This window comes from Pelodiscus sinensis, unplaced genomic scaffold (genome assembly GCF_049634645.1).
Source record: "Pelodiscus sinensis isolate JC-2024 unplaced genomic scaffold, ASM4963464v1 ctg72, whole genome shotgun sequence".
Classification (NCBI taxonomy): domain Eukaryota; kingdom Metazoa; phylum Chordata; order Testudines; family Trionychidae; genus Pelodiscus; species Pelodiscus sinensis.
The window spans coordinates 508,728-533,941 of NW_027465834.1; the positions used below are offsets into that span (position 1 = coordinate 508,728).

At 46.4% G+C, this 25,214-nt stretch overlaps 1 protein-coding gene across 10 annotated transcripts in view; it reads right to left on the minus strand.

Annotated features, from left to right (window-relative positions):
* LOC102461674 (myosin-IIIb-like) overlaps positions 1-25,214 on the minus strand; it is a 181,584-nt gene that overhangs the window by 151,171 nt on the left and 5,199 nt on the right. For all 10 annotated transcript variants that reach the window (XR_012898732.1, XM_075914719.1, XM_075914716.1 and 7 more), the window contains one exon: positions 2,442-2,544. Coding sequence is in view for 9 of the 10 variants with exons in the window: in XM_075914719.1 (XP_075770834.1) it covers positions 2,442-2,544 (103 nt within the window). In the remaining variant the exon portion in view is untranslated. The remainder of the gene's footprint in view (positions 1-2,441; positions 2,545-25,214) is intronic.

Genomic DNA, 25,214 nt, shown 5'->3' on the forward strand with positions numbered 1-25,214 from the left:
AGGCTGAACAAGGACAAGTGCAGAGTCATGCACCTGGGACGGAGGAATCCCAAGCATTGTTACAGGATGGGGACCAACCAGCTAAGTAGTAGTTCTGCAGAAAAGGACCTGGAGGTTACAGTGAATGAGAAGCTGGATATGAGTCAACAGTGTGCCCTTGTAGCCAAGAAGGCTAATGGCATATTAGGTTGTATTAAGAGGAGCATTGCCAGCAGATCCAGAGATGTCATTATTCCCCTTTATCTGGCTCTGGTGAGGACACATCTGGAGTACTGTGTCCTCTTCTGGGCCCCCCACTACAAAAAGGATGTGGACGTATTAGAGAGGCTCCAGCGGAGGGCAACCAAAATGATTAGGGGGCTGGAGCATATGACCTATGAAGAGAGGCTGAGCGAGTTGGGTCTGTTTAGTCTGCAGAAGCGAAGAGTGAGGGGGGATTTGATAGCAGCCTTTAATTTCCTGAAGGGAGGTTCCAAAGAGGATGGAAAAAGGCTGTTCTCTGTAGTGACGGATGGCAGAACAAGGAGCAATGGTCTCAAGTTGCGGTGGGAGAGGTCCAGGTTGGATATTAGGAAAAACTATTACACTAGGAGAGTGGTGAAACACTGGAATGGGTTACCTAGGGAAGTAGTGGAGTCTCCATTCCTAGAGGTGTTTAAGTCTCGGCTTGACAAAGCCCTGGCCGGGTTGATCTAGTTGGGATTGGTCCTGCCTAGAGCAGGGGGCTGGACTTGATGACCTCCTGAGGTCTCTTTCAGCTCTATGGTTCTATGATTATATGACAGAACTATTATGCATAACCTATATTAAATTAATGCAATTACTTTTATCAACCAAGCATGTGTTCTCATAAAATGGATTATCTAACAAGACCTATTTTCCATGAAACCATATTGATTGGCATTATTTACCCCACTCATTTACTGTCATGACCATAAGGGATGACCAGCAGCCTGGGGACTAAGGGGTTAACTGTACCTAGCCAGGTAGCACTCAGCCAATACGAATGCAGGTAAGAATTTCAAACTGGAACAAAGGAATTTTTGGTTTTTCCCTCCTTTGTCTCTGAGCAGTTGACTCTCCAGATACTGAGGGGGACAGGCAACATGTCTCTCTCCAAGAAAAGACTCTTCACCATCTGTAAGTAGGGCAAAGTCTAGATAAATCTGTTAGGTTTGATTGTTTTATGGTTTGGGAGTGGGAATCTGATGTCTGTGCATTTAGAAATGGGATTTCCTCTCTTTTGTAACTAAGTTTTGTTCCCATGGGAAAATTCCCCATGAGCTTATTAACTGGTGGCTCTTACCATCTAGCCAATCCAACTATGCTTGTAACAGGAGGATTGTTCGTTAATAAAAAAGCTATTTCTTTTTTATTAACCTGGTATTGGTTCAGTTCTGTGTCCTGGAAAATCTGTCTGTGGAATCTGCATGCCTCTGACTAGGGGATAGCAGCCACAGACTGTAGTTTGTATTTGTTCTTTTCTTTTTCAAGCTCTTTGGGGAAAAGAGCTTTGGGTACCCTGGGGTTGGTTTGAAGTGTCCACCCCTGTTTGTGGGTTCAAAAGCACTTAAAAAAATGACTGGAGATGCCTATCTCCTAGAACTGGAAGGGACCTTGAAAGGTCATTGAGTCCAGTCCCCTGCCTTCACAGCAGGTCTGCTCCTGACAAATTTTGCCCCAGATTCCTAAATGGCCTCCTCAAGGTTTGAACTCACAACGCTGGGTTTTAGCAGGCCAATGCTCAAACCACTGAGCTATACCTCCTCCTTGATAAGGGCAGTGGATTTTTAACCCCAAAATCTAGGTTTTTAGGATTTTGGGGGGAAGTTTTATACTAAAGCCTGGAGAGACAAGGTTTTAGAGTACTTTTGCAGGCCCCCATTTCTACATTCATTGTGCCAGAGTGGGGAATCAGCCTTGATAACCCCATATCAGCCTTTTCATGACTTTGACGGGGATCAACATCAGGCTAACCAGCCTGTGACAAGAGACATACTGCTAATTATTTTTAATAATTGGCACAACATTGGCTATTTTCTAGTCCACTGGACTAAACTATTCCCAATACTCTATTAATGGTTCAGAGAACATTGTAGCTGATTTTTTAAAGATTCTTAGATATAACTCAACAGGATCACTTAAGATGTAAGTGTTTTACTTGAAAAGATGCTGTTTAACATCCTCCTTAATTACCGACAATATAAATTATTTCAGTAATCAGTATATCATCCTGCTTTTTGACAAATATTTAATGAATCCATGTGTCTTATCTACATGGTTAGCATTCTAGTGTTGGATTTATACTTTTGCCAGATTTGCCTTTACTCTGTGCTTTTGCCACTTCCAGTGAGTCATCTGCAGAACCCCCTGAGCCAAATGTGAGTTGCTCTGTGGCTGTCCCTACATCTATCCAGGGGCATTCTCCTTCAGTGACTCACCTGCAGGATCTGCTGTTCCAGTTGAGAGTTGCCCTTGCACAGATGCATGATGTGTTGCAGCAGCAGCTTTGTACTCTCTGTTTTCCCTGCACCGCTCTCCCCACTAGCAAAAAAAGAGCAGAGGGTGAAGACAGGAAACTACCACCACTAGGACTCAGCTGTTCTTCCCCTTCTGTCTCAGTGCATCTCCCCTTTCTCTGAACACACACATACCACTCTCCTATTGCACGGCTACAGGTGCCTCCTACTGGCAAGTGCCCACATTAGCACTATCTAGACCCACCCCCTCAAGGCAACAGGGTTAGTGGGGCATCAATCCCTTGGTAAGCCTCCAACTCAGTGTAGCCACCTAACACCCTCCACTTGAGAGTCTTCCCTGACCCTACTGATAGAAGGGTCTTACACATACTGACACTATCTCCCACCTATCTGTAAACTTTACCCATTGGGCAGTCCCTTAAGAAACTGGAACAAAAGGAATTTTGTAGTGTCCCTATCTCTTGGCAAAAAGGGAGATATGACCTTGAAAGGCTCCTTGTGATGGGTTCAGTTGCTGGACACCCTCCCTCTTGGGACTGTCACTTCATGTGCTGAACTACCACTGAACCAACCTTCATGCCCTCATGGGTGCCGCTCCATTCTCTCCTGCTGACCCAGGCCCTCAGGCCTCCTCCAGCAATGACACAAATATAGGGTCATAGCTCTCTGAGGTATAATAGAGACACTGAGATCAGCTCAGCTCTGGGAAGGTTCAGTTAAAGGGACTTGCCTCATCACCCAAATGCACAGCTTCAATGGGACCTCAACCCCAGATAAATTAATCTTACTTTGTATTAAGTTTTATACAAGGTAAGCTCATGTTTGCCCTCTTTCTCATGGTAAAGAGAGATACAGACTCCTGCCCCTCCCCCTCAATAACAATTACACTGGGTTTATTAATAAACTAAAGTGATTTTATTTTATTAAGTGGTCATAAGCAATACCATACAGAACAATGCTGACTACTAAAAAAAAAAAAAAAAAACCAACATGCAAGCAAAGCTTAATACACTAAGAAACTGGTTACATGTAATGGTTCACCCTCAAAGTTGTTCTAATAAGCTTCTTTCACAGACTGGAAAGCCACCCACTCTGGGCTCAATCCCCACCCTTGTGCAACATCCTCCTTTCCCCTCCCTTACCTGCTCCCCATTCAGTCTTAGATGTTTCCAGCAGCCATCTAGAGTGGGGAACACTGATGACTAAGATTACCTCACTCCTGCCCTTAAATAAGTTTTGTATAAGTCAGGAATCCCTTGTGTTTAGTCTAAACTTTCTCACTTTCAGTGGAAAAATACAGCAACCAAGATGGGTCGCAGCATCAGATGACATGGCCACATATCTTGGTAGGACTTACCATGTCCCCACCTTCCAGGCTTACAGGAAAAACAAGTCTATTGACAGATCATTGTCCTGAGTATTGGACCATTAAATTCCTTAAGCATTAACTAATAACCTTCACTTAACCTGACTACATTAGTAATGCCAATTTATCTCTCATATTTCTAATTCCAAATATAGGAATGATACATGCATTCAGATAGGATATACACATTCAGATTATAACCTTGCCAATAACAGATCACAAAGTATCTCGCATAAAGCATATTCTGGTTATGTTATATTAATTTTTTCATACAGCATATGAAATGCTCCATCACACATCTGCCTCAATCAATCCTTCACATACACAAAAGAGAGTTACTCACCTTGTGCAGTAACGTCCATTCTTCAAGGTGTGTGGCCCCGTGGGTGCTCCACATATGGTGTTGGGCTCATCCCAGCGCCGCAGATCGGAGCTTTTTCTAAGCAGTATCTAGTCAGGCTGCACATGTGCAGCAGGTGCCTTGTGCTGCCGGCAGTTTGACAGTTGAGCACAGCCCGACCCTCTCCCCTCAGTTCCTCGTCTACCGCATATGGCGACTACCAAGCAGTGTCCATGCAGTTGGTAGGACTCGGAGTCACTGTTTAATGGCTACAGACAAAACCGCTGTAGCCACGGCTGTATCATTTGCCAGTTGGGACATTATTGAATAATGCTTAGAGAGTGTGTGGTTAGAGGACCACATGGATGCTCAGTAAATGTCTCAGAGGTACATTTTTGAAGAGTGCCATGGATGCTGTAATAGCCTGAGTAAAATGGGCTCTCGGTAGAGTTGGCAACAGTTTACCAGAGAGTAAATGGCATTAGAGAATGCAACTCACTATCAATTTTGAAATTTGCTGAAAGGTGAGCCATAGCAACAGAGTCGTGGGGTCTTGCGAAAACCTCAGGTTCTGTCATTGTAAAAGCCAAATCTCTTTGTACATCCCTTGAATACAGCATTGCCTCTCTGAGCAAAGCATGAGGTCTTGGGAAGAATGTGGGCAAGACAATGGGTTCATTGACGTGTAAGCTTGTGCTGACCTTTGGAAGGAACTCTGGGTGTGGCCTCAAAGTCACTTTGTCCTTACTAAACGCTGTATAGAAGGCAGGCCTTCTATTAGTGTGCCTATTTCACAGACTCGTCTTGCATAAGTTATGGCTATGAGAAGAGAACTTTCATGGTGAGTAGCGAAAGAATATACAAAGCCATTATCTCAAAGGAGGGCTTTATGAGAGCAGTCAATACCAGCTTAAGGTCCCATGTAGGGGTTGGCACCCTATGAGGTGGATAGAGATTGTGAAGACTTTTGAGGAACCTCCATGATAGTGGGTGTGCGAACATGAAAGCCCTCTCAATCTATTCATGGAAAGCCTCGATGGCAGCAGGGTGGACCCTGATTGAAGAGACAGATAACCGAGCCATCTTCAGGGTATGTAAGTAGTCCAGAATGGTTTGTACTGAAGCTTCATCGGGGTGGACTTGTGGCTGCTGACACCAGGAGGTGACACACCTCCATTTTTGCAGGTAAGTTGCCTTGGTGGACTGTCTCCTGCTGGGTAGTAGAATATCCTTCACCCGCTCAGAACACTGAACCTCATGGCCATGGAACCCTGGGTCTGGAACCGCAACTGCGGTTTTAGGTGACACAGTTTGCCTCCATTCTGGTGAAGTGGTAGTGGGTAAGCTGGTTGGAGAGACAAGTCCTGAAGGTCTGGGTACCAAATCTGTCTAGACCAAGCAGGGGCTATCAAGATATCCCTAGTGCCATGAAGCTGAATCTTTGCACAACACCCTGGGAATCAATGGAATTGGGGGAAAGGCATAATATAGTGGTTCATCCCATGTAAGGAGAAACACATCGCCCTTGGATCCCCTGCCCTGTCCTGCTAGAGAGCAAAATTGGGGACATTTGGTGTTGTTTGGTGTTGTGAAGAGATCCATGATGGCATAGCCCCATTTGTGGAAGACGATATCTGTGACTGCTAGGTGCAGTTCCCACTCTTGGTGAATTGTAAAGTTGTGGCTTAGGGCGTCCGCTATGGTATTGTTGACCCCTGCTAAGTACATGGCTTTCTGGGTAACATTGTGCCTCATGCATCAGTTCCAAAGGCGGACTTCCTCTGTGCATAAAGCTCTTGGACACGCTCCCCCTGCCTGTTTATGTAATAGACAGTGGTCATGCTGTCTGTGAGAACACAAACTGCGCAGTTGGTTATGGAAGGGTCAAAGTGCCTGCAGTAATTTCTTATGGCCCCGAGCTCCAGTATGTTGATGTGTAACACAGTCTCGTTTGGCAGCCACTTGCCCTGGCCAGTTTTGCTTTGGAAGTGCGCACCCCAACCCAGTAGTGAAGCATCTGTGGTAATTTGTATGGCAGGCTCCTCCTGTAAAAATAGGATTCCAGTTAAGAGGCTGTGTGGACATGTCTACCATTTGAGCAACTGTAATACTTGCTCTGGCACATGCCTACAAGTTGAACGACTGCAGTACTTGTTCTGGCACAAGCACCAGTTTGTGCAACAAATGACGTGAAGGCATGTAAACCAATGCTAGCCAATGCTGTGGAGGTCTGCATACTGTATCAAATATGTGGTGGCCGCCATGTACCCCATGAGTTGAAGACAAATATCGACTGTGGTGGATGGGTTTGTGATGAGGGCAAGAACTAAACCTCAAAGGGTCTGGAACCCATGTTGCGGAAGGTATGCCCTGGCTGATATGGCATCTAGTCTTGCTGCTATGAATTCTAAGTCCTTCACTGGATTGAGTGTTGATTTCTGTTCGTTGATTAAGAGCTCCAGCAGGTTGAACAGTCGCTTGGTCTTTTTTTTTTTTAATGTTGATAGCTTCCCCTTGTGGATGACCTCTCAGTAAGCAATCATCGAGGTACGGAGAAATCATTGCTCCTGTTGGGTGAGGTATGCAGCCACAAGTGCTAGGACTTTGGGGAATACTCGCAGGGCAGATGACAGGCCGAAGAGGAGGATCTTGTATTGAAAATAGTCCCCTCATGCTGTAAAATGAAGGAAACGTCTGTGTGATGGATGTATTGCAATGTGAAAATATGCATCTTGTAGGACGAGGATTGCGAACCAGTCCCCTCTGTCCAGCGCTGGTATGATTGTAGCCAATGTAACCATTTTGAATCTCTGCTTTGGAAGGAACTTGTTTAGTTTGTGGAGGTCTAGGATTGGTCTCCAGCCTCCTGTACACTTCCGGGTCAGGAAATAGGTGGAGTTGAACCTCCTTCCCTGGTATGGTTTGGATACCTCCTCTATAGCTCCTAGATGAAGCAGGTCGGTTTCTTGTTTGAGGGGTATCTCGTGAGATGGGACCCTGAAGAGGGATTGGGTAGTGGAAAGGGTATGATGGAGGGAGTTGAACAGAATCAAATATCCCATGTGGATAATTTCTATGACCCACCGGTCAGATGTTATGGAGGCCCATGATGAAGGAATGAGCATAATCTGTGGTTGAATAGATGGTTCTGGTCTTGTTGCACTGGATGATTGGGGAGGTTGGGCATGCCCTCAACCAATGTTTCCAGTTTGCTGCTTCAGGGTCTGACCACCAGAGGGACATGGTTGTTGTTTGTGGTTCGTCTGGGTGCACTGCCTAGTGTGATTGTACTCATTTGGTTTGTATTGAGTACGGTTGTAGAACGAGTCCCTGCTTTTATTGAAGGGGGTGTACCACTTACACCGGTACAGTGGTGAGTACATTCCCACACTATGCAAGATGGTGCATGTGTTTTTGCTGTTGTGCTGAATCTCATCCATGTTGCTGGCAAAAAGCTTGTGCTCGTTGAAGGGGAGATCTTCTATCTTTGACTGCAGTTCTTTTGGCACCCCCATGGCCTGAAACCATGTTCTTTTCATCATCACTGCTGTAGCCATTGTTCTCGCTGCTGTGTCCACCACATCAATGACAGACAGTGGTGCTATACGGGCAGTTGTGTGGTCCTCACATATGACTGCCCTGAGTATGGGCTTCTTGTATCAGGCCGATGCTCCATCAGGTCTGCTAGTTTGGAGTAGCTGCCAGAGTTGTGATTTGCTGAGTAATTGGCTATCCTAAGCTGCAGGGCGGTAGATGGGTAGACCTTCTTTCTGAATTGGTCTAACCTCTTGTGCTCTTTGTTGTCATTATTTGATCTAACGTGAAGGGCCATTGGCTTGCCGCAGTGATGGCCAGTGAGTTTAGCTGAAGACGAGAGAAAGGGATATCTAAATCTTTAAGTGGGATGAGATATTTCTTGTCCGCCTTTTGCAGGTTAGTTGAGCCAATGCTAGTGTTTGCCAGATGTCTCCAGAGACTTCCATAATTGCTTAATCTATGGGCAATGTGATTCTGCCCTGTGATGATGGGTGGATATTCTTCAGGAGATCATGCTGTTTCTGCTTAACCTCCTGATGTTTTATTTCTTGTCATGTAGCAACCCTCTTAAAAAGGTTCTGGAATTGTTTCAGGTCCACTATCACGTGATCATCATCCGGGACTATGGCATCCTATGGAGGGGAAGTGGGATTGTCTTGTGACTGTGCCAGCCAAGTGTCATACTGATCATCAGCTAATTGGCCTTCCTCCTCCTCCGAGTCAGGTATGCTACCATAGTATGGGATGGCAAAACTGGTGGTTGCCTTTTTCCTGAGGATGGGGCAGTAGGATGGTATTTGGGTGGTGCCCAGCAATCCAAAGGTGCCCACTGTGGCTGGTAATGTGGCTATGGATAATGCCAGCTTGGGTGCCACTGTGGGTGATACGGTCATGAGGTGTAGTGATGCCCTTGTAGAGATGAAGTGAGGGATGCAGAGTGGGAGGAGAATTCACTCCTCATCACAGATCTGTGTTGAGCACCCCCATCCCTGCTTTGGTAGTGAGTAGGGTGGGTACGGTTCCAGGGACTGTTCCCTTGAGGTAGGTGGAGGACAGAGGTCATCTGTGCTTATTACAGTTCCCCTAAGCCCCGTGCAGTCCATTCAAAGCCCATCTGCTTAGCCTGCGGGCTAAAGTCTTGCTGTAATGAAGGCAGTGGAGAGGCGGGTGCACTAAGTGGCGACACCGAGGCTTTTTGGGTCCGCTGTGGAGGCAGCACCACTTCTTTAGCCATTGCCGAGCTGAGCAGCAGCACGAGGGTTCACAGGGCCACTTTGAAGCCAGCTCCCCTGCTTCATCTGGTGCCACACGCTCCTTTGATGTGCCATCAGCATTAAAGAGGATGATTTATGCCTGGGGATCTGTGTCCTTTGATCCTGCGCAGCCTCTAACTGGGGCTGTAAAGCCCTCTCCATAGGGGACATACGAAGCCTAAGCTCTCTGTCCTCTCTCTTGCTCTTGCAGGCAGGGTTTTACAATGGTCGCAATCCTGAGGATTGTGTGCCTCCCCCAACCATTTGACACAGCAGCTGTGTCCCTCTGAGGCTGGGATAGGATCGCTGCAGCCACCACACTTTTTAAAGCCTTGTGAGGCAGGCATAGTCAAGCCATTGGTGATTGGGCTGAAGGCGGGAGAGGTTAATGAAGCTGCTGACTCGCTGTCCATAGGGTGTCAGGTTGTGAAAGTGTGGGGTTGTGTGTGTGTGGTTTTTTTTTTTTTTTTTGAGCCAGCTGACCGAAAGCAGCTGCTGCGGCTAAAGCTGCTAGTGGTGAGGGAACAGAGTGTTCCCCAGCTTGTTTCGTTTGCCTTTGAAATGGTAATAAAATATCAAGGATCCAAGATGAATTGAGGTCAAAAGGTTGAAGGTTTTATCTATGAGGAGAAAAGTGCCTGAAGAGGCAGGAGGACTCCGCCTACGGCCAAGGGCAGTAGAAGAGGAACTGAGGGGAGGGGGTCCGGCCATGATCAACTGTCAAACTGCAGACTAGATACTGCTTAGAAAAAGCTCCGATCTGTGGCACTGAGATGAGCCCAACACCATATGTGGAGCACCCAAGGGGACATCACCCGAAGAAGAAGGTGTTGTTTAGCCTCCTCACCATCACAAGCATAAATTGTCCCACTACTTCCATATTCTTAAGAGAGCTGTGATCCTGTGACAGCACCTGTGCACTAACACTGAGATTCCACCCTGAGGGAAGATCTGTCAGTCACTGAACAAAACCAGGAAATACCACACATTCCAAAGGACAGGGCTGTTTACACACCTGGGCACTGTACTTTGTGTCTGAGGTGTGGCTTCTCTGTGACTACAGGGTGGAATGGTGGGGTGATAGTGTCAACTGGAATGCTAGGACAAGCAGACTCCTGCGATTCAGGGGATGGGTTAGAGCAGTGTTTCCCAATTGGTGCTCCACGGAACCCTGGGGTTCCGCAAAGTGAAAGTAGGGGTTCTGCAAAGAGCCGGCACTCCCCCGACTCTTCTGAAAGAGAGAGAGTTGACTAGCTTGTTTCCCATTCCTCCCTGGCGACGCAGAGGCGTAGGGAGATGCGGGCAAAGGGAATAGTTGCTCCCAGCCGGCACACTAGGGGGTGCCGGACAGGGGTGACTCCACGTGACCCACAGCAGGGAGGGAAGCACTTCCCCTCCCCAAAGGAGACAGGCGTGCTGCCTGAACAGCTGGGGCTGTGGCACCCAGCAACTTAGTTCCGACACCTTTTTGTGTGGTGCGGGGGTGCGGTCAGGAGACCCAGGTCTGCGCAGCTCCGACTGTTCAAGCAGCGCGCTCTGTCCTGAGACTCACTGCACCCTCCCCCCCACTCCTCCCGCAGGATGGCATTACGGAAATAAGTTACTGGAGGGCAAGAGCCCATGCTGCTCAGGCAGCACACATGCTGGCTGTTTGGGGAGGGAAAGTGCAGTCGCACACTTCCCAGAACCCAGAGGTGCTGCAGGATTGCCAGGTACTGGTCCCAGCTGCCCTTGTCCACTTCCCAGACCCCGCATGAGTACGCTGTCCCCTGCTCCCACCAGCACTGTTCCCAGCACCCAGCAGCACCCTGTCCCCAGCCCCAGCACCACTTTGTCCCTGGCCCCAGCACCCTGCCACCCACCGCAGCACCCAGCACCCTGCCACCCATCCTAGCGCCCAGCAGGACCATGTCCCTGACCTCAGCACCCCGCCACCTGTGCCAGCATCCTGCCACCCGGAAGCACCCTCTCCCTGGCCCCAGCACCCACTAGCACCCTGGCCCCTGCCCACACCAGCACAATTGGGACCACATTATTGAGGCTTGGGGGGGCTGTCTGTATCTCACTTGTGTGGCCCCAACTGAGCTTTTTGTGGGTCAGTGACCCTTGACTCAAAACAGGTTCCTCGCACCTCTCATAAATAAAGACAATGCTAAAACCTTTTGAGTTTGACATAATGTTTTATTTAAAAATGAAACCTGGCCAACATACCCCCATTTGGGGCCAAATCCCCATCTCACTGCAGCATCATAACACTCATGCACCACCTGACCCCAAATCTGAGCCTATCATACACTGGAAACCCCTGTCCTGAGCCTTACATCCCCAAACTCCTGCATCCCCACATCCTCAGTCTTCTGCCACAACACACCTGCACCATCCACACATGGCAAATCTGTGTCCTGAGCCCATCATACTCACAGCCTCCTTTCCCTGAGCCCCTCACATATCCAATCCAAACTCCTGCACCCTCACATCCATAAGCCTATGACTTGCTCAGCACCTCAACCTTCCACCTGAGCTCAACACTCCCCAGGTTAGAGCCCTTTCCCTGAGCCAGCATCCCCATCTCCTGAATCCAAATTCCATCCCAGAGCTTGTTCTCCTCACTCCTTCCCACACCCAAATCCCTCATTCCCACCCCAGAGTCCTGTCTTAACCAAGTGAGAGTATATAAGGGCTGGGGATAGCAAGTGACAGAGAGGAGGGGAATAGAGAGGATGGGGCCTCAAAGGGGTGGGGTCTTGGGGAAGGATTTTCATGCATTGGTGGGTTCCTCTCTTCTCTTCTCTTTTTCTTGTCTTTTCTTTTTTTTGCTTGACAAACCTAGGGGTTCCTTGAAATTCTGAAAAGCTGAAAAGGGTTCCATGGACAAATACAATTGGAAAACATTGGGTTAGAGGAAGGTTAGTGACTTGAACTCCTCTCTCTAAGCAAGACACAGGACTTCAGCAAAGGAGAAAGGGATACTATCTTGGTTGGACATACATAGTCAAGGTATTACCCTGATGTGTGGGGGAGGAAGAAAGAATGCCTGTTTGGCACTCAGCAAGGAGGAAAAGCACTAGCCTTCTCTCATTGGATTACAGAAACACACCAGTTTCCAAAAGGGAGTTGTGACCCATTCAGAATTCCATTGGATGCTCCTGGCCAACACAGTAATCAGTAAAACCACCTTCTCTCTATGGTATTTCTAAGGCACTCATCATCTATGTACTGAATAGCCACAAAGAGACTAAATGTGTTTAGCTTCTTCTTATTAATACTGTGGCAGTATCTAGGAGTCCCGGTCATAGAACAGGATCCCACTGTGCTGAGTCTCACACAAATAGAACACAAAGACAGAATGTAAGTTCTTAGAGTCAGGAACTACGCAATGCTGTGGCCACTAAATGGATGATTGGTCAATCCTGGGAAGTCTCCCAGTCAATCGTGATCAGCACTTGCTCCATACCTACTCTGGCACCATGCCACCAGCCTGTTCCCAAGAGTGCTCAGCATATCCCTGTGGGTATGGAGGAGGAGGCGGGGAAGTAGGAGCATTGGCACACTGCTCCTGCCTGGAAACCCTGAGTCCCTTCCAGAGCCAGCACTCCATAGATGCAGCCCTGAGTCAGCATCTCTCCCCCTCCTACATACCAATCTCCCTTCTGAACCCCAACCTGCACCCCATCCCAGTAAAAGTGAGCAAGGGTAAGGGAGAGAGAGTGATAGAGTGAGGGGTGGATGGAGTGAGCAGGGTTTCTGGAAAAGCACAGGGTAGATCTTGGATTGCCATTAAATTCCAAAAGTGGTCTTGGGCATAAAAAAGGTTGGGAAACACTGACTAATGCCTGCCCTGCTACAGGTCCCAGGGTTGGGGCAGCTGGTTAGTTTTTGTTTTAACGGAAGCCATGCCTGAGGATAAAGTCTATAGATCTCAATCTATCTCTGAAAGGGAGTTCCATCATCAGGACCTGCTGTTGAGATAACTCTTATCTGAATTGTGCCTACTAAATATGGCTAATTGAGGTTCTCATATGAGAACATAAGAAAAGCCATAATGGAGATCCATCTAGCACAGTATTTTGTGTTCCGATAGTAGCCAGTGCCAGATGCCCCAGGGAGTGAACAGAACAGTAATCATCATGTGATCCCTCTCCTGTCATCCATTTCTAGACTCTGACAGAGGCTAGAGATAAACAGGTTGTGTGGGTAGGGGAGTGGCACTATATGTGAAAGAAAATATAGAATCAAATGAAGTAAAAATCTTAAATGAATCGACATGTTCCATAGAATCGCTATGGATAGTAATTTCCTGCTCTAATAAGAATATAACAGTAGATATCTATTATCGACCACCTGACCAGGACAGTAATAGTGACTATGAAATGCTAAGGGAAATTAGAGAGGCTATCAAAATAAAGAACTCAATAATAGTGGGGGATTTCAACTATCACCATATTGACTGGATACATGTCACTTCAGGACGAGATACAGAGACAAAATTTCTTGATACCTTAAATGACTGCTTCTCGGAGCAGCTGATACAGGAACCCACAAGGGGAGAGGCAATCCTCAGTTTAGTCCTGAGTGGGGCATAGGATCTGGTCCAAGAGATAACTATAACAGGACCGCTTGGAAACAGTGACAATAATATAATAACATTTAACATTACTGTGGTGGGAAGAACGCCTCAGAAGTCCAACACTGTGGCATTTAATTTCAAAAAGGGGAACTATGCAAAAATGAGGAGGTTAGTTGAACAGAAATTGAAAGGTACAGTGACTTAAGTAAAATCCCTGCAAGCTTCATGGACACTTTTCAAAGACACCATAATAGAGGCCCAACTTAAATGTATACCCCAAATTAAAAAAAAAAAAAAAAAGAAGAACTAAAAAAAAGCCACCGTGGCTTAACCATGTAAAAGAAGCAGTGAGAGATAAAAAGACATCTTTTAAAAGGTAAAAGTCAAATCCTAGTGAGGTAAATAGAAAGAAGCATAAACACTGTCAAATTAAGTGTAAAAATGTAATAAGAAAAGCCAAAAAGGAATTTGAAGAACAGCTAGCCAAAAACTCAAAAGGTAATAACAAAATGTTTTTAAGTACATCAGAAGCAGGAAGCCTGCTAAACAACCAGTGGGGCCCCTGGACGATCGGGATACAAAAGGAGCAATTAAAGACGATAAAGTAATTGCGGAGAAACTAAATGAATTCTTTGCTTCAGTCTTCCCAGCTGAGGATGTTAGGGAGATTCCCAAACCTGACCTGTCCTTTATAGATGACGAATCTGAGGACTTGTCACAGTCTGAAGTGTCATTATAAGTGGTTTTGGAATTAATTGATAAACTTAGCAGTAACAAGTCATCAGGACCACATGGCATTCATCCAAGAGTTCTGAAAGAACTCAAATGTGAAATTGCAGAACTATTAACAGTTGTTTGCAATCTATCCTTTAAATAAGCTTCTGTACCCAACGACTAGAAGATAGCTAATGTAATGCCAATATTAAAAAAGTGCTTTAGAGGCAATCCCAGCAATTAAAGATCTGTAAGTCTAACGTCAGTACCGGGCAAATTATCACAGAATCATAGAACTGGAAGAGACCTCAGAAGGTCATCAAGTCCAGCCCCCTGCTCTAGGCAGGACCAATTCCAACTAAATCAACCCGGCCAGGGCTTTGTCAAGCCGAGGCTTAAAAATCTCAAGGGATGGAGACTCCACTACTTCCCTAGGTAACCCATTCCAGTGCTTCACCACCCTCCTAGTGAAATAGTTTTTCCTAATACCCAACCTGGACCTCTCCCACCACAACTTGAGACCATTGCTCCTTGTTCTGCCACCTGTCACTACTGAGAACAGCCTCTCTCCATCCTCTTTGGAACCTCCCTTCAGGAAGCTGAAGGCTGCTATCAAATCCCCCCTCACTCTTCGCTTCAGCAGACTAAACAGACCCAACTCCCTCAGCCTCTCCTCGTAAGTCATATGCTCCAGCCCCCTAAACATTTTGGTTGCCCTCCGCTGGACCCTCTCCAATGGGTCCACATCCTTTTTGTAGTGGGGGGCCCAGAACTGGACACAATACTCCAGATGTGGCTTCACCAAAGCCAAATAAAGGGGAATAATGACATCTCTGGATCTGCTGGCAATGCTCCTCTTAATACAACCTAATATGCCATTAGCCTTCTTGGCTACAAGGGCACACTGTTGACTCATATCCAGCTTCTCATCCACTGTAACCCCCAGGTCCTTTTCTGCAGAACTTCTACTTAACCGGTTGGTCCCCAGCTTGTAACTATGCTTGGGATTCTTCCGTCCCAAGTGCAGGACTCTGCACTTGTCCTTGTTGAACCTCATCAGATTTCTTGTGGCCCAATCCTCCAATTTGTCTAAGTCAATCTGTACCCTATCTCTGCCCTTAAGCGTATCTCCCTCTCCCCCCAGCTTAGTGTCATCCGCAAACTTGCTGAGGGTGCAATCCATCCCCTCATCCAGATCATTAATAAAGATATTGAACAAAACCGGTCCTAGAACCAAACCTTGGGGCACTCCTCTAGAAACCGACCGCCATCCTGACATCGAGCCATTGATCACTACCCGCTGGGCCCGGCCTTCTAGCCATCTTTCTATCCATCTTACCGTCCATTTATCCAATCCACATTCCCTTAACTTGCTGGCAAGAATATTGTGGGAGACCGTATCAAAAGCCTTGCTAAAGTCAAGGTATATCACATCCACTGACTTCCCCATGTCCACCGAGCCAGTTACCTCATCATAGAAGCTAATCAGATTGGTCAGGCACGACTTGCCCTTTGTGAATCCATGCTGACTATTCCTAATCACTTTCCTCTCAACCAAGTGCCTCAAAATGGATTCCTTAAGGATCCCTTTCATGATTTTTCCAGGAACCGAGGTAAGACTGACCGGCCTATAGTTCCCTGGATTGTCCTTCTTCCCTTTTTTTTTTTTTTTTTTTTTTTTAAAAGATGGGCATTACATTTGCCTTTTTCCAATCATCCAGGATTTCTCCTGATCTCCACTACTTTTCAAAGAAAATGGCCAAAGGCTCCTCAATGACGTTTGCCAACTCCCTCAGTACCCTCGGATGCACTAAGTCCAGACCCATGGATTTATGCACGTTTAGCTTCTCTAAATAGTTCCTAATCTGTTCTTTACCCACCACGGGCTGTCCATCTTCATCCCATCTTGCGTCACTTAGCGCAGAAGTCCAGGAGCTGACCTTGTCCGTGAATACAGAGGCAAAGAAAGCATTGAGTACTTCAGCTTTCCCCACATCATCTGTCACTAGGTTATCTCCTTCATCCATTAGGGGCCGCACACCCTCTCTGATCACCTTCTTCTTGTTAATATGCCTGTAGAAACCTTTCTTGTTATCCTTCACATCCTTAGCCAGTTGCAATTCCAATTGTGCTTTCGCCTTCCTGATAACCCTCAAGCTATACCTTTAAACCCCTCCCTGGTCATTTGTCCAAGTTTCCACTTTTTGTAAGCTTCCTTTTTGTGCTTAAGTTCACCAAGGATTTCCCCTGTAAGCCAATCCGGTCTCCTACCATGTTTGCCTCTCTTGCTACGCATCAGGATGGTTTCTTTCTGTGCCTTCAATAAGGCTTCTTTAAAATACTGCCAGCTGTCCTGGACTCCTTTCCCCTTCATGTTAAAATCCCAAGGGATTCTGCCCATCAGATCTCTGAGGGAGTCAAAATCTGCTTTTTTGAAGTCCAAGGTATGTATTTTACTACTCTCTTTTCTTCCTTTGGTCAGGATCCTGAAATCTACCATCTCATGATCACTGCTTCCCAGGTTGTCACCCACCTCCACTTCCCCTATTAGTTCCTCCCTGTTTGTGAGCAGAAGGTCAAGCTGCGCACAGCCCCTGGTCAGATCCTTCAGCACTTGTGTCAAGAAGTTATCCCCAACATTCTTCAAAAACTTCCTGGATTGCCTGTGTACTGCCGTAGTGGTTTCCCAACAGATGTCAGGGTGATTAAATAATTAGTTGAAACAATAGTAAAGAATAAAATTGTCAGACACATAGAAGAACATAATTTGTTGGGAAAAGTCAACATGGTTTCTGTAAAGGGAAATCCTGTCTTACTAATCTATTAGAGTTCTTTGAAGAGGTCAACAAACATGTGGACAAGAGGGATCCAGTAGATACAGTGTACTTAGATTTCCAGAAAGTCTTTGACAAGGCCCCTGACCACAGGCTCTTACGTTGTCATGGGATAAGAGGGAAGATCCATTCATGGATGAGAACTGGTTAAAAGATAGGAAACAAAGGGTAGGAATAAATGGTAAATTTTCAGACTGGATAGGAGTAACTAGTGGTGTTCCCCAAGGGTTAGTCCTAGGATTAATCCTCTTCAACTTATTCATAAATGATTGGGAGGAAGGGGTAAACAGGGAGGTGGCAAAGTTTGCAGACGATACTAAACTGCTCAAGGTAGTTAAGACCAAAGCAGACTGTGAAGAACTTCAAAAAGATCTCACCAAGCTAAGTGACTGGCATCAAAATGGCAAATGAAATTTAATGTGGATAAATGTAAAGTAATGCACATTGGAAAAAATAATCCCTACTATACATATAATATGATAGGGGCTAATTTAGCTACAAATAATCAGGAAAGAGATCTTGGAGTCATCATGAATAGTTCTCTGAAGACGTCTACGCAGTGTGCAGCGGCAGTCAAAAAAGCAAACAGGGTGTTAGGAATCATTAAAAAAGGGATAGAGAATAAGACGGAGAATATCTTATTGCCCTGATATAAATCCATGGTACGCCCACATCTTGAATACTGTGTACAGATGTGGTCTCCCCATCTCAAAAAAGATACACTGGCATTAGAAAAGGTTCAGAGAAGGGTAACTAAAATGATTAGGGGTTTGGAATGGGTCCCATATAAGGAGAGATTAAAGAGACGGGGACTTTTCAGCTTGGAAAAGAGGAAACTAAGGGAGGATATGATAGAGGTCTATAAAATCATGAGTGGTGTGGAGAAAGTGAATAAGGAAAAGTTATTTACTTGTTCCTATAATATAAGAACAAGGGGCCACCAAATGAAACTAATGGGCAACAGGTTTAAAACAAATAAAAGGAAGTTCTTCTTCACACAAAGCATAGTTAATCTGTAGAACTCCTTCCCTGAGGAGGTTGTGAAGGCTAGGACTATAACACGGTTTAAAAGAGAACTAGATACATTCATGGAGGTTAAGTTCATTAATGGCTATTAGCCAGTATGGGTAAGAAATGGTGTCCCTAGCCTCTGTTTGTTAGAGGGTGGAGATGGATGGCAGGAGAGAGGTCGCTTGATCATTGATAGAGTACTGGGCTGGATGGACCTTTGGTCTGACTCAGTATGGCCATTCTTATGTTCTTATTCCACTTATCCTGACTAGTAAGTATTGATTGACCTATCCTTCATGAATTTAACTAGTTCTTTTTTGAACCCTGCTAAAGTCCAGGTCTTCACAACATCCTCTGGCAAGAAGTTCCACAGGCTGACTGTGTACTGGTTGTTGAAATACTTTGTTTGTTTTAAACCTGCTACCTATTAATTTCATTTGGTAACCCCTTGTTCTTATGTTATGGGAACAAGTAACTTTTCCTTATTTACTTTCTCCACACAAGTCATGATTTTATAGACCTCTATCATATCCTTCCTTAGTCTCCTCTTTTCTAAGATGAAAAGACCATTCTTTTAAATCTCTCTTCATAGAGCAGCTGTTCCAAACCCCCAGGAGTCGACAAATTATGGAAAACCCTACTCGCCAGACAAAAAAGGGATTCGCCACCCTCCCCCCCCAAAAAAAGGGTTTTTTTAATGCCATAAATTCCTAATAAGAATAAGAACAGTAATTGCTAAGTTATTAATAAATATCACACAGGTTATTAATAAATATCTTATAAACCTCTACCTTTTCTCTCTGCTGCCATTTCTCCTCCCCTTGCTCCATCAGCTCCCCTGGTGCCTGCTGCCCCCCAACCCCTCACCCTCTGCTGTCCTGACTCCTGCCCTTCTCACTGCCCTCAGCCTTCCTGAAATCTGCCCCCCTCCGCCAGCCCTTCTCTCCGCCCTGTGCCCACTCCTCCAGTAGCCACACTCTGATCGTGTGAGCTATCCCTCCTCATCCCCTCTCCTAAAACCTCCCTCTACACACCTGCCCTGCCTCTCTCCTCTGGTGCTGGTCCCTCCCCTGCAGGTGTCTGCCAATTTCTGCTTCACCCCCAGAATTCCTTGGCACCTGTACCCTCCTGGTGCCTCCCCCTTCCCTCACTGCCTCTACCCCCTTTGCTCTCTTTTTCCCTGATACCCACCCCCTCACCACCCTCTGCCCCCGTTTCCCTCATGTCCCTGTGCCCTCACAGATGCCTTGCTCCATCCCCGCCTTCCTCATGCCCACACCTTTTTTGAAGCCTTCTCCCAGCATCTTCCCCTCCCCCTCTAACCCCCAGTGCCCTTATCCTCTCCCAGCATCACCCTGTCCCTCCTCCCACTGACACCTCCCCTCCTGCCCTTTTCCTCGTTGTCTGCACTTGGCCCCCTGGCATTTGTCTCTCCTGCACCCCTGTCCCTTGGTGCCTTCTCCTTTCTTCTTCTTATTCTTCTCCTGACCTCCTCCCCTCAGCACAAGCCCCTTCCCCATATTTTTCCCCTCACCTCCCCACAGCCCAGCCCCTTCCCCTCCCCAGGGGCCAGCTCTAGGTTTTCTGCTGCCCCAAGCAAAACATTTTTTGTCGCCCCCTCCCTTGTTGTTGTCTTTTACACATGTTTGCATTTTGCAATGAGGTTGGGTTTTTTTTGTTTTCTTTTTTGTCCTGGCATTTTAGCCCTATAAATAACAAATAGCATTTTCATTTTTTTTTCCACTTTCACTTGCTGCTGGGTCAGAGCAGCCTTTTCCCTGCCCTGTCCAGCCCCTCCCTATGGGCAAGCACCCTTCACTCACGACCCACAGGGGGAGCAGGGTGCAGGGACAGCACAGAGCCAGAGGGGTGCAGGGAACAGTGGGGGAGTACGGGGGTGGCGCAGGGAATAGGAGGCACAGAGCCAGAGGGATGCAGGGATTGGGGGTAGCAGGGTGCGGTGGAGGCACGGAGAATGGGACGTGGGTAACAGGAGGGGCAGAGGGATCGGGGTCTAGGGGCAGTGCAGGGAATGGGCAGCACAGAGCTAGGGGGGCAGGGATTGGGGGGAGCAGGGTATGGGGTGTAAGGGTGGCACAGAGCCAAAGGGTCGCAGGGAAGAGGGAGAGCAGGGAGTCCGGGGTGCAGGGGAGGCATGGGGAACAGGCAGCGTGGAGACAAAGGGGGGCTGGGGCCGTGGCAGGACTGGAGCCGGCGGGGCGGGCCCTGGCTGTGCTGCACGCCGCAGCCAGCTCCCAGGGACATGCGGCCAGAGCCGAGCCGCCATGGCCCTTTAAAATCAGCGGGGCCAGGTCACACCAGCGTCCTGGCATCCCGCCCCGCCTCTTCGTGCCGGAGCTGCACGCAGGCAGCCCGGTGGGAAGAATCACCGCACTTCCCCCTTCCCAGCGGCGCTGTGCTCCTCTGCCGGCCGGTGGATCGGATGGGGCCGCGCCGCCCATAGTGCAGGCTTCGGTCAGCCTGTCACAACCGCCCACCGGGCCAGTCCGCCCCTGCACTCGCCAGCTGGAAAAATCTACTCACCACAGGCGAGCGGGCGAGTGCATTTGTCAAGCCCTGCAAACCCCTAATCATTTTTGTTTCCTTTTTCTGAACCTTTTCCAATGTCAAGGTATCACTTTTGATATTATGTAGCACTTTAAAGACTAATAAGATGGTTTAATAGGTGATGAATATGATCTGAGGAAGTGGGTCTGGCCCACGAAAACTCATCACCTATTAAACCATCTTGTTAGTCTTTAAAGTGCTAAATAGTTTTTCCTTTTGTTTTAACAAGATTAGACTAACACGGCTACCTCTCTATTACTTTTGAGATTAGGCAGCCACATCTGTATGCAGTATTCAAGATATGGGCATATTATGGATTTATAAAGAGGAAGTAAGATATTCCCTGTTTTATTTTCTGTCCCTTTTTAAATTATTCCTAACATTCTGTTTGCTTTTTTGACTTCTGCTGCACATTGAGTGGATGTTTTCAGAGAACTATCCAGAATGATTCCAAGATCTCTCTCGAGTGGTAATACCTAAATTAGTCCCCATCATTTTGTACGTATACTTGGGATTATTTTTTCCAATGTGCATTACTCTGCGTGGGTCAATTTCAGCAGCGGCTGACTTGGGGAAGCCGGGGGCAGAGCAGCTGGGGTGCTGCTGGGTTGGTCCCGCGGCGCCGCCCCTCACCTGAGCGGCGCTGCGGGACCAACCCGGCAGCACTCCTGCTGCTCTGCCCCCAGCTTCCCCAAGTCAGATGCTGGTCAGTTTCAGCAGCAGTGGACTTGGGGAACCCGGGGGCAGAGCAGCTGGGGTGCTCTGTCCCAGGGCTTCCCCAAGTCCACCGCTGCTGCTGAATCTGCTGAAACTGACCAGCAGAGGACTTGGGGAAGCCGGGGGCAGAGCAGCTCCAATTGTCTGGCTGGCCGGAGCACTTCCGTGTTCCAGATGGTGCTGGACTATCAGGAGTGCCGGACCACTGGATGCTGGACAATTGGTGTTTTACTGTATCTTGAGCAGTTTAGTTTCATCTGCAAATTTTGCCACCTCATTTTTTATCCCTTTCTCCATCTCATTTATAAATAGGTTGAATAGGATTGGTCCCAGTATGGACCCTTAGGGGACACCACTAGTTACCTCTCTACATTCTGAAAAGTGACCATTTATTCCTACCATTTGTTTCCTGTCCTTTAACCAGTTATCAATCCATGAGAGGACCTTCCTTATTATTCCATGACAACTTACTTTACTGAAGAGCCTTTGGTGAGGGCCCTTGTCAAAAGCTTTCTGGAACTCTGTACAGTATACTATATTCACTGAATCACCCCTGTCCTCATGCTTGTTGACCCTCTCAAAGAACTCTAGTAGATTAGTAAGGCATGATTTCCCTTTAGAGAAACCATGTTGACTTTTCCTGAACAAGTTATGTTAATCTGTGTGTCTGACAATTCTATTCTTTACTACAAAAGCGGCGAGGAGTCCTGTGGCACCTTATAGACTAACTGAAGTGTAGGAGCATAAGCTTTCGTGGGCAAAGACCCATTTCGTCACATGCATCTGACAAAGTGGGTCTTTGCCCACGAAAGCTTATGCTCCTACACTTCAGTTAGTCTATAAGGTGCCACAGGACTCCTTGCCACTTCTGCAGATTCAGACTAACACGGCTACCCCTCTGATTCTTTACTACAGTTTCAACTAATTTGCCTAATACTGACATTAGTCTTACCAGTCTGTAATTGCCAGGATCACCCCTTTTAAAATATTGGCATCACATTAGCTATCTTCCAGTCATTAAGTACAGAAGAGGATTTAAAGGATATGTTACCAAGTATAGTTAATTGTTCTACAATTTCACATTTGAGTTCTTTCTGGACTCTTGGGTGAATGCCATCTGGTCCAGGTGACTTGTTACTGTTTAGTTTATCAATTTGTTCCAAATCCTCTTCTAATGACACTTCAATCTGGGACAGTTCCTCACCTAAGAAGAATGGCTCAGGTTTGGGAATCTCACTAACATCCTCAGCCATGAAGACCCATGCAAAAATTTACCATATATACTTGATCATAAGCCAAATGTTTGTGGTAAAAATATCATACTGTGAAGAACAGGGGTCAGCTTATGATTGGGTCATTATGCTTGAACATTTTTTTTCTCATTGGAGAGAGGGGTCAGCAAACTTTAGTTCCCAGCCCAGCAGGGCAAACCGCTGATGTGCCAAGATGCTTATGTATCTGGAGCATCTTCAGGCATGGAGCAGGCAGACTTTCTGCTCCATGCCTGCAGCCAGCCTGTCCCTCAGCCCATGCTCACACAGACGAGCTAGACTGTAAGTTTGTACACCACCAATATAGAGTTGGCTTATAAAAGGGTCATTGTCATTTTAACATTTTTTGTGTGTAAATTTGAGGGGTCATCTTATGAATGAATGGGCTTATGTTCGAGTATACATGGTATTTAGTGTATTACCTTATTGTCTTTGACTGCTCCTTTATCATCTCAATCGTTGGGTGGCCATTGGTGTTTAGCAGGCTTTCTGCTTCATGTACAGGCAGTCCCCAGGTTACATGGATCCAACTTACATCGGATCCCTACTTACAAATGGCGTGAGGCAACCCCACACTAGCTGCTTCCCCCGAGCAGACCAGGGAGACATGAAGCTAGCGCCCACCCCCAGCAGACTAGGGAGACGCGGAGCGGCTTTTCTCAGCAGACACCTCAGCTTGAGAATAAAGGACTGAGGGAAGTGAGGTGTGGGAGAATAAAACTGAGCTCTGGAGAAATGTTTGGCTAGAGTCTCCCCTACTATATGTACCTGTTCCAACTTACATACAAATTCAACTTAAGAACAAACCTACAGTCCCTATCTTGTACGTAACCCGGGGACTGCCTGTACTTAAAAAACATTTTGCTGTTAACTTTTTCAGTTTTTGGCTAGCTGTTCTTCAAACTGCTTTTTGGCTTTCCTTATTATATTTTTACACTTAATTTGACAGCGTTTTATGTTCCTTTCTATTTTCTTCGCTGGGATTTAACTTCCACTTTGTAAACAATGCCTTTTTCTCTCTCACTGCTTCCTTTACTTGGTTGTTAAACCATGGTGGCACTTTTTTTGTTCTCCCTACTGTGTTTTTTTTTAATTTGAGGTATACATTTAAGTTGGACCTCTATTATGGTGTCTTTGAAAAGTTTCCATGCAGTTTTCAAGGATTTTACTTTTGACACTGTCTCTTTTAATTTCTGTTTAACTAACCTCCTTATTTTTGTGTAGTTCCTCTCTCTGAAATTAAATGCCACAGTGCTGGGCTGCTGTGGTGTTTTTCCTACCACAGGGATCTCTCTGTTGGCCAGATCCTAGATCAAAGTATATTAGGGCAACAACTTAATTTAGCTCTGACACCAGCAGGAAGGGAGACTGTATATTATATCTGCCGTTATTACTTGGGAGATGGCTGTTACGCAATGATCCAGCTGCAGTCTCTGTGAAACACTTGCATTCAGATCCAGCAGAGTGAGTTACAGTGACTAATCTGGGTAATGAAGAATGTACAAATCAGAGGCCATGCTATTTCCTGGTCAGTTTGAGGGATGGGATCTCATATTTATGACAACCCGTGTGCTCAGAAGCAATGGAATTCAACGTGTCCCCAATACTAAATGCTGTATGGATAGACAATGTGCAAGAGGGCTTCCCTTCCCCCTCTCCCTCCCGATCTTTGCTCACACTAAGTGTTTGCTGTTTGCAGATAACACAAACCATGAACTTCCTGCAGTAGCAGCAGAGAGACGAGTTGTTAACCTGATGTATACATATATGAGATGATATATTGTGTCATTTCTCCTGTAACCTCACCCCACAAAGAGCACAAGCAGCCATCAGAAAAGAGATCTCACAGGCTATTGACTTTTCATGGAACCTCAATTAATAGAATCATAGAACCATAGAACTGGAAGAGACCTCAGAAGGTCATCAAGTCCAGCTCCCTGCTCTAGGCAGGACCAATTCCAACTAAATCAACCCGGCCAGGGCTTTGTCAAGTCGAGGCTTAAACACCACTAGGGATGGAGACTCCACTACTTCCCTAGGTAACCCATTCCAGTGCTTCACCACCCTCCTAATGAAATAGTTTTTCCTAATATCCAACCTGGACTTCTCCCACCACAACTTGAGACCATTACTCCTTGTTCTGCCATCCATTACTACTGAGAACAGCCTCTCTCCATCCTCTTTGGAGCCTCCCTTCAGGAAGTTGAAGGCTGCTATCAAATCCCCCCCTCACTCACAGAACCCTGTGCCATCATCATATTTGGGCTCCCTTCAACTTTTCCAGTAATGGGTTACATTCTGCAAAACAGATTAAATGTCTAATGACACTGGTTTTGAAGAATGCTGCACATGAACATTCCTGACTGCATGACATTGAAGAGATAGCCTCAAAAGAGAGATATCTGACCTGCCCCATTTATTTCAATAAGTTGTTCTGTCTGGTATTCAGCACTTCTAAGATAACCATCATAACTAGATGTATGACTATAAAAGAAATATGGTTCAAATAAAAAAGCTATATCCACAGTGTTGGCTCTAAATCTCAGTGATGATGCT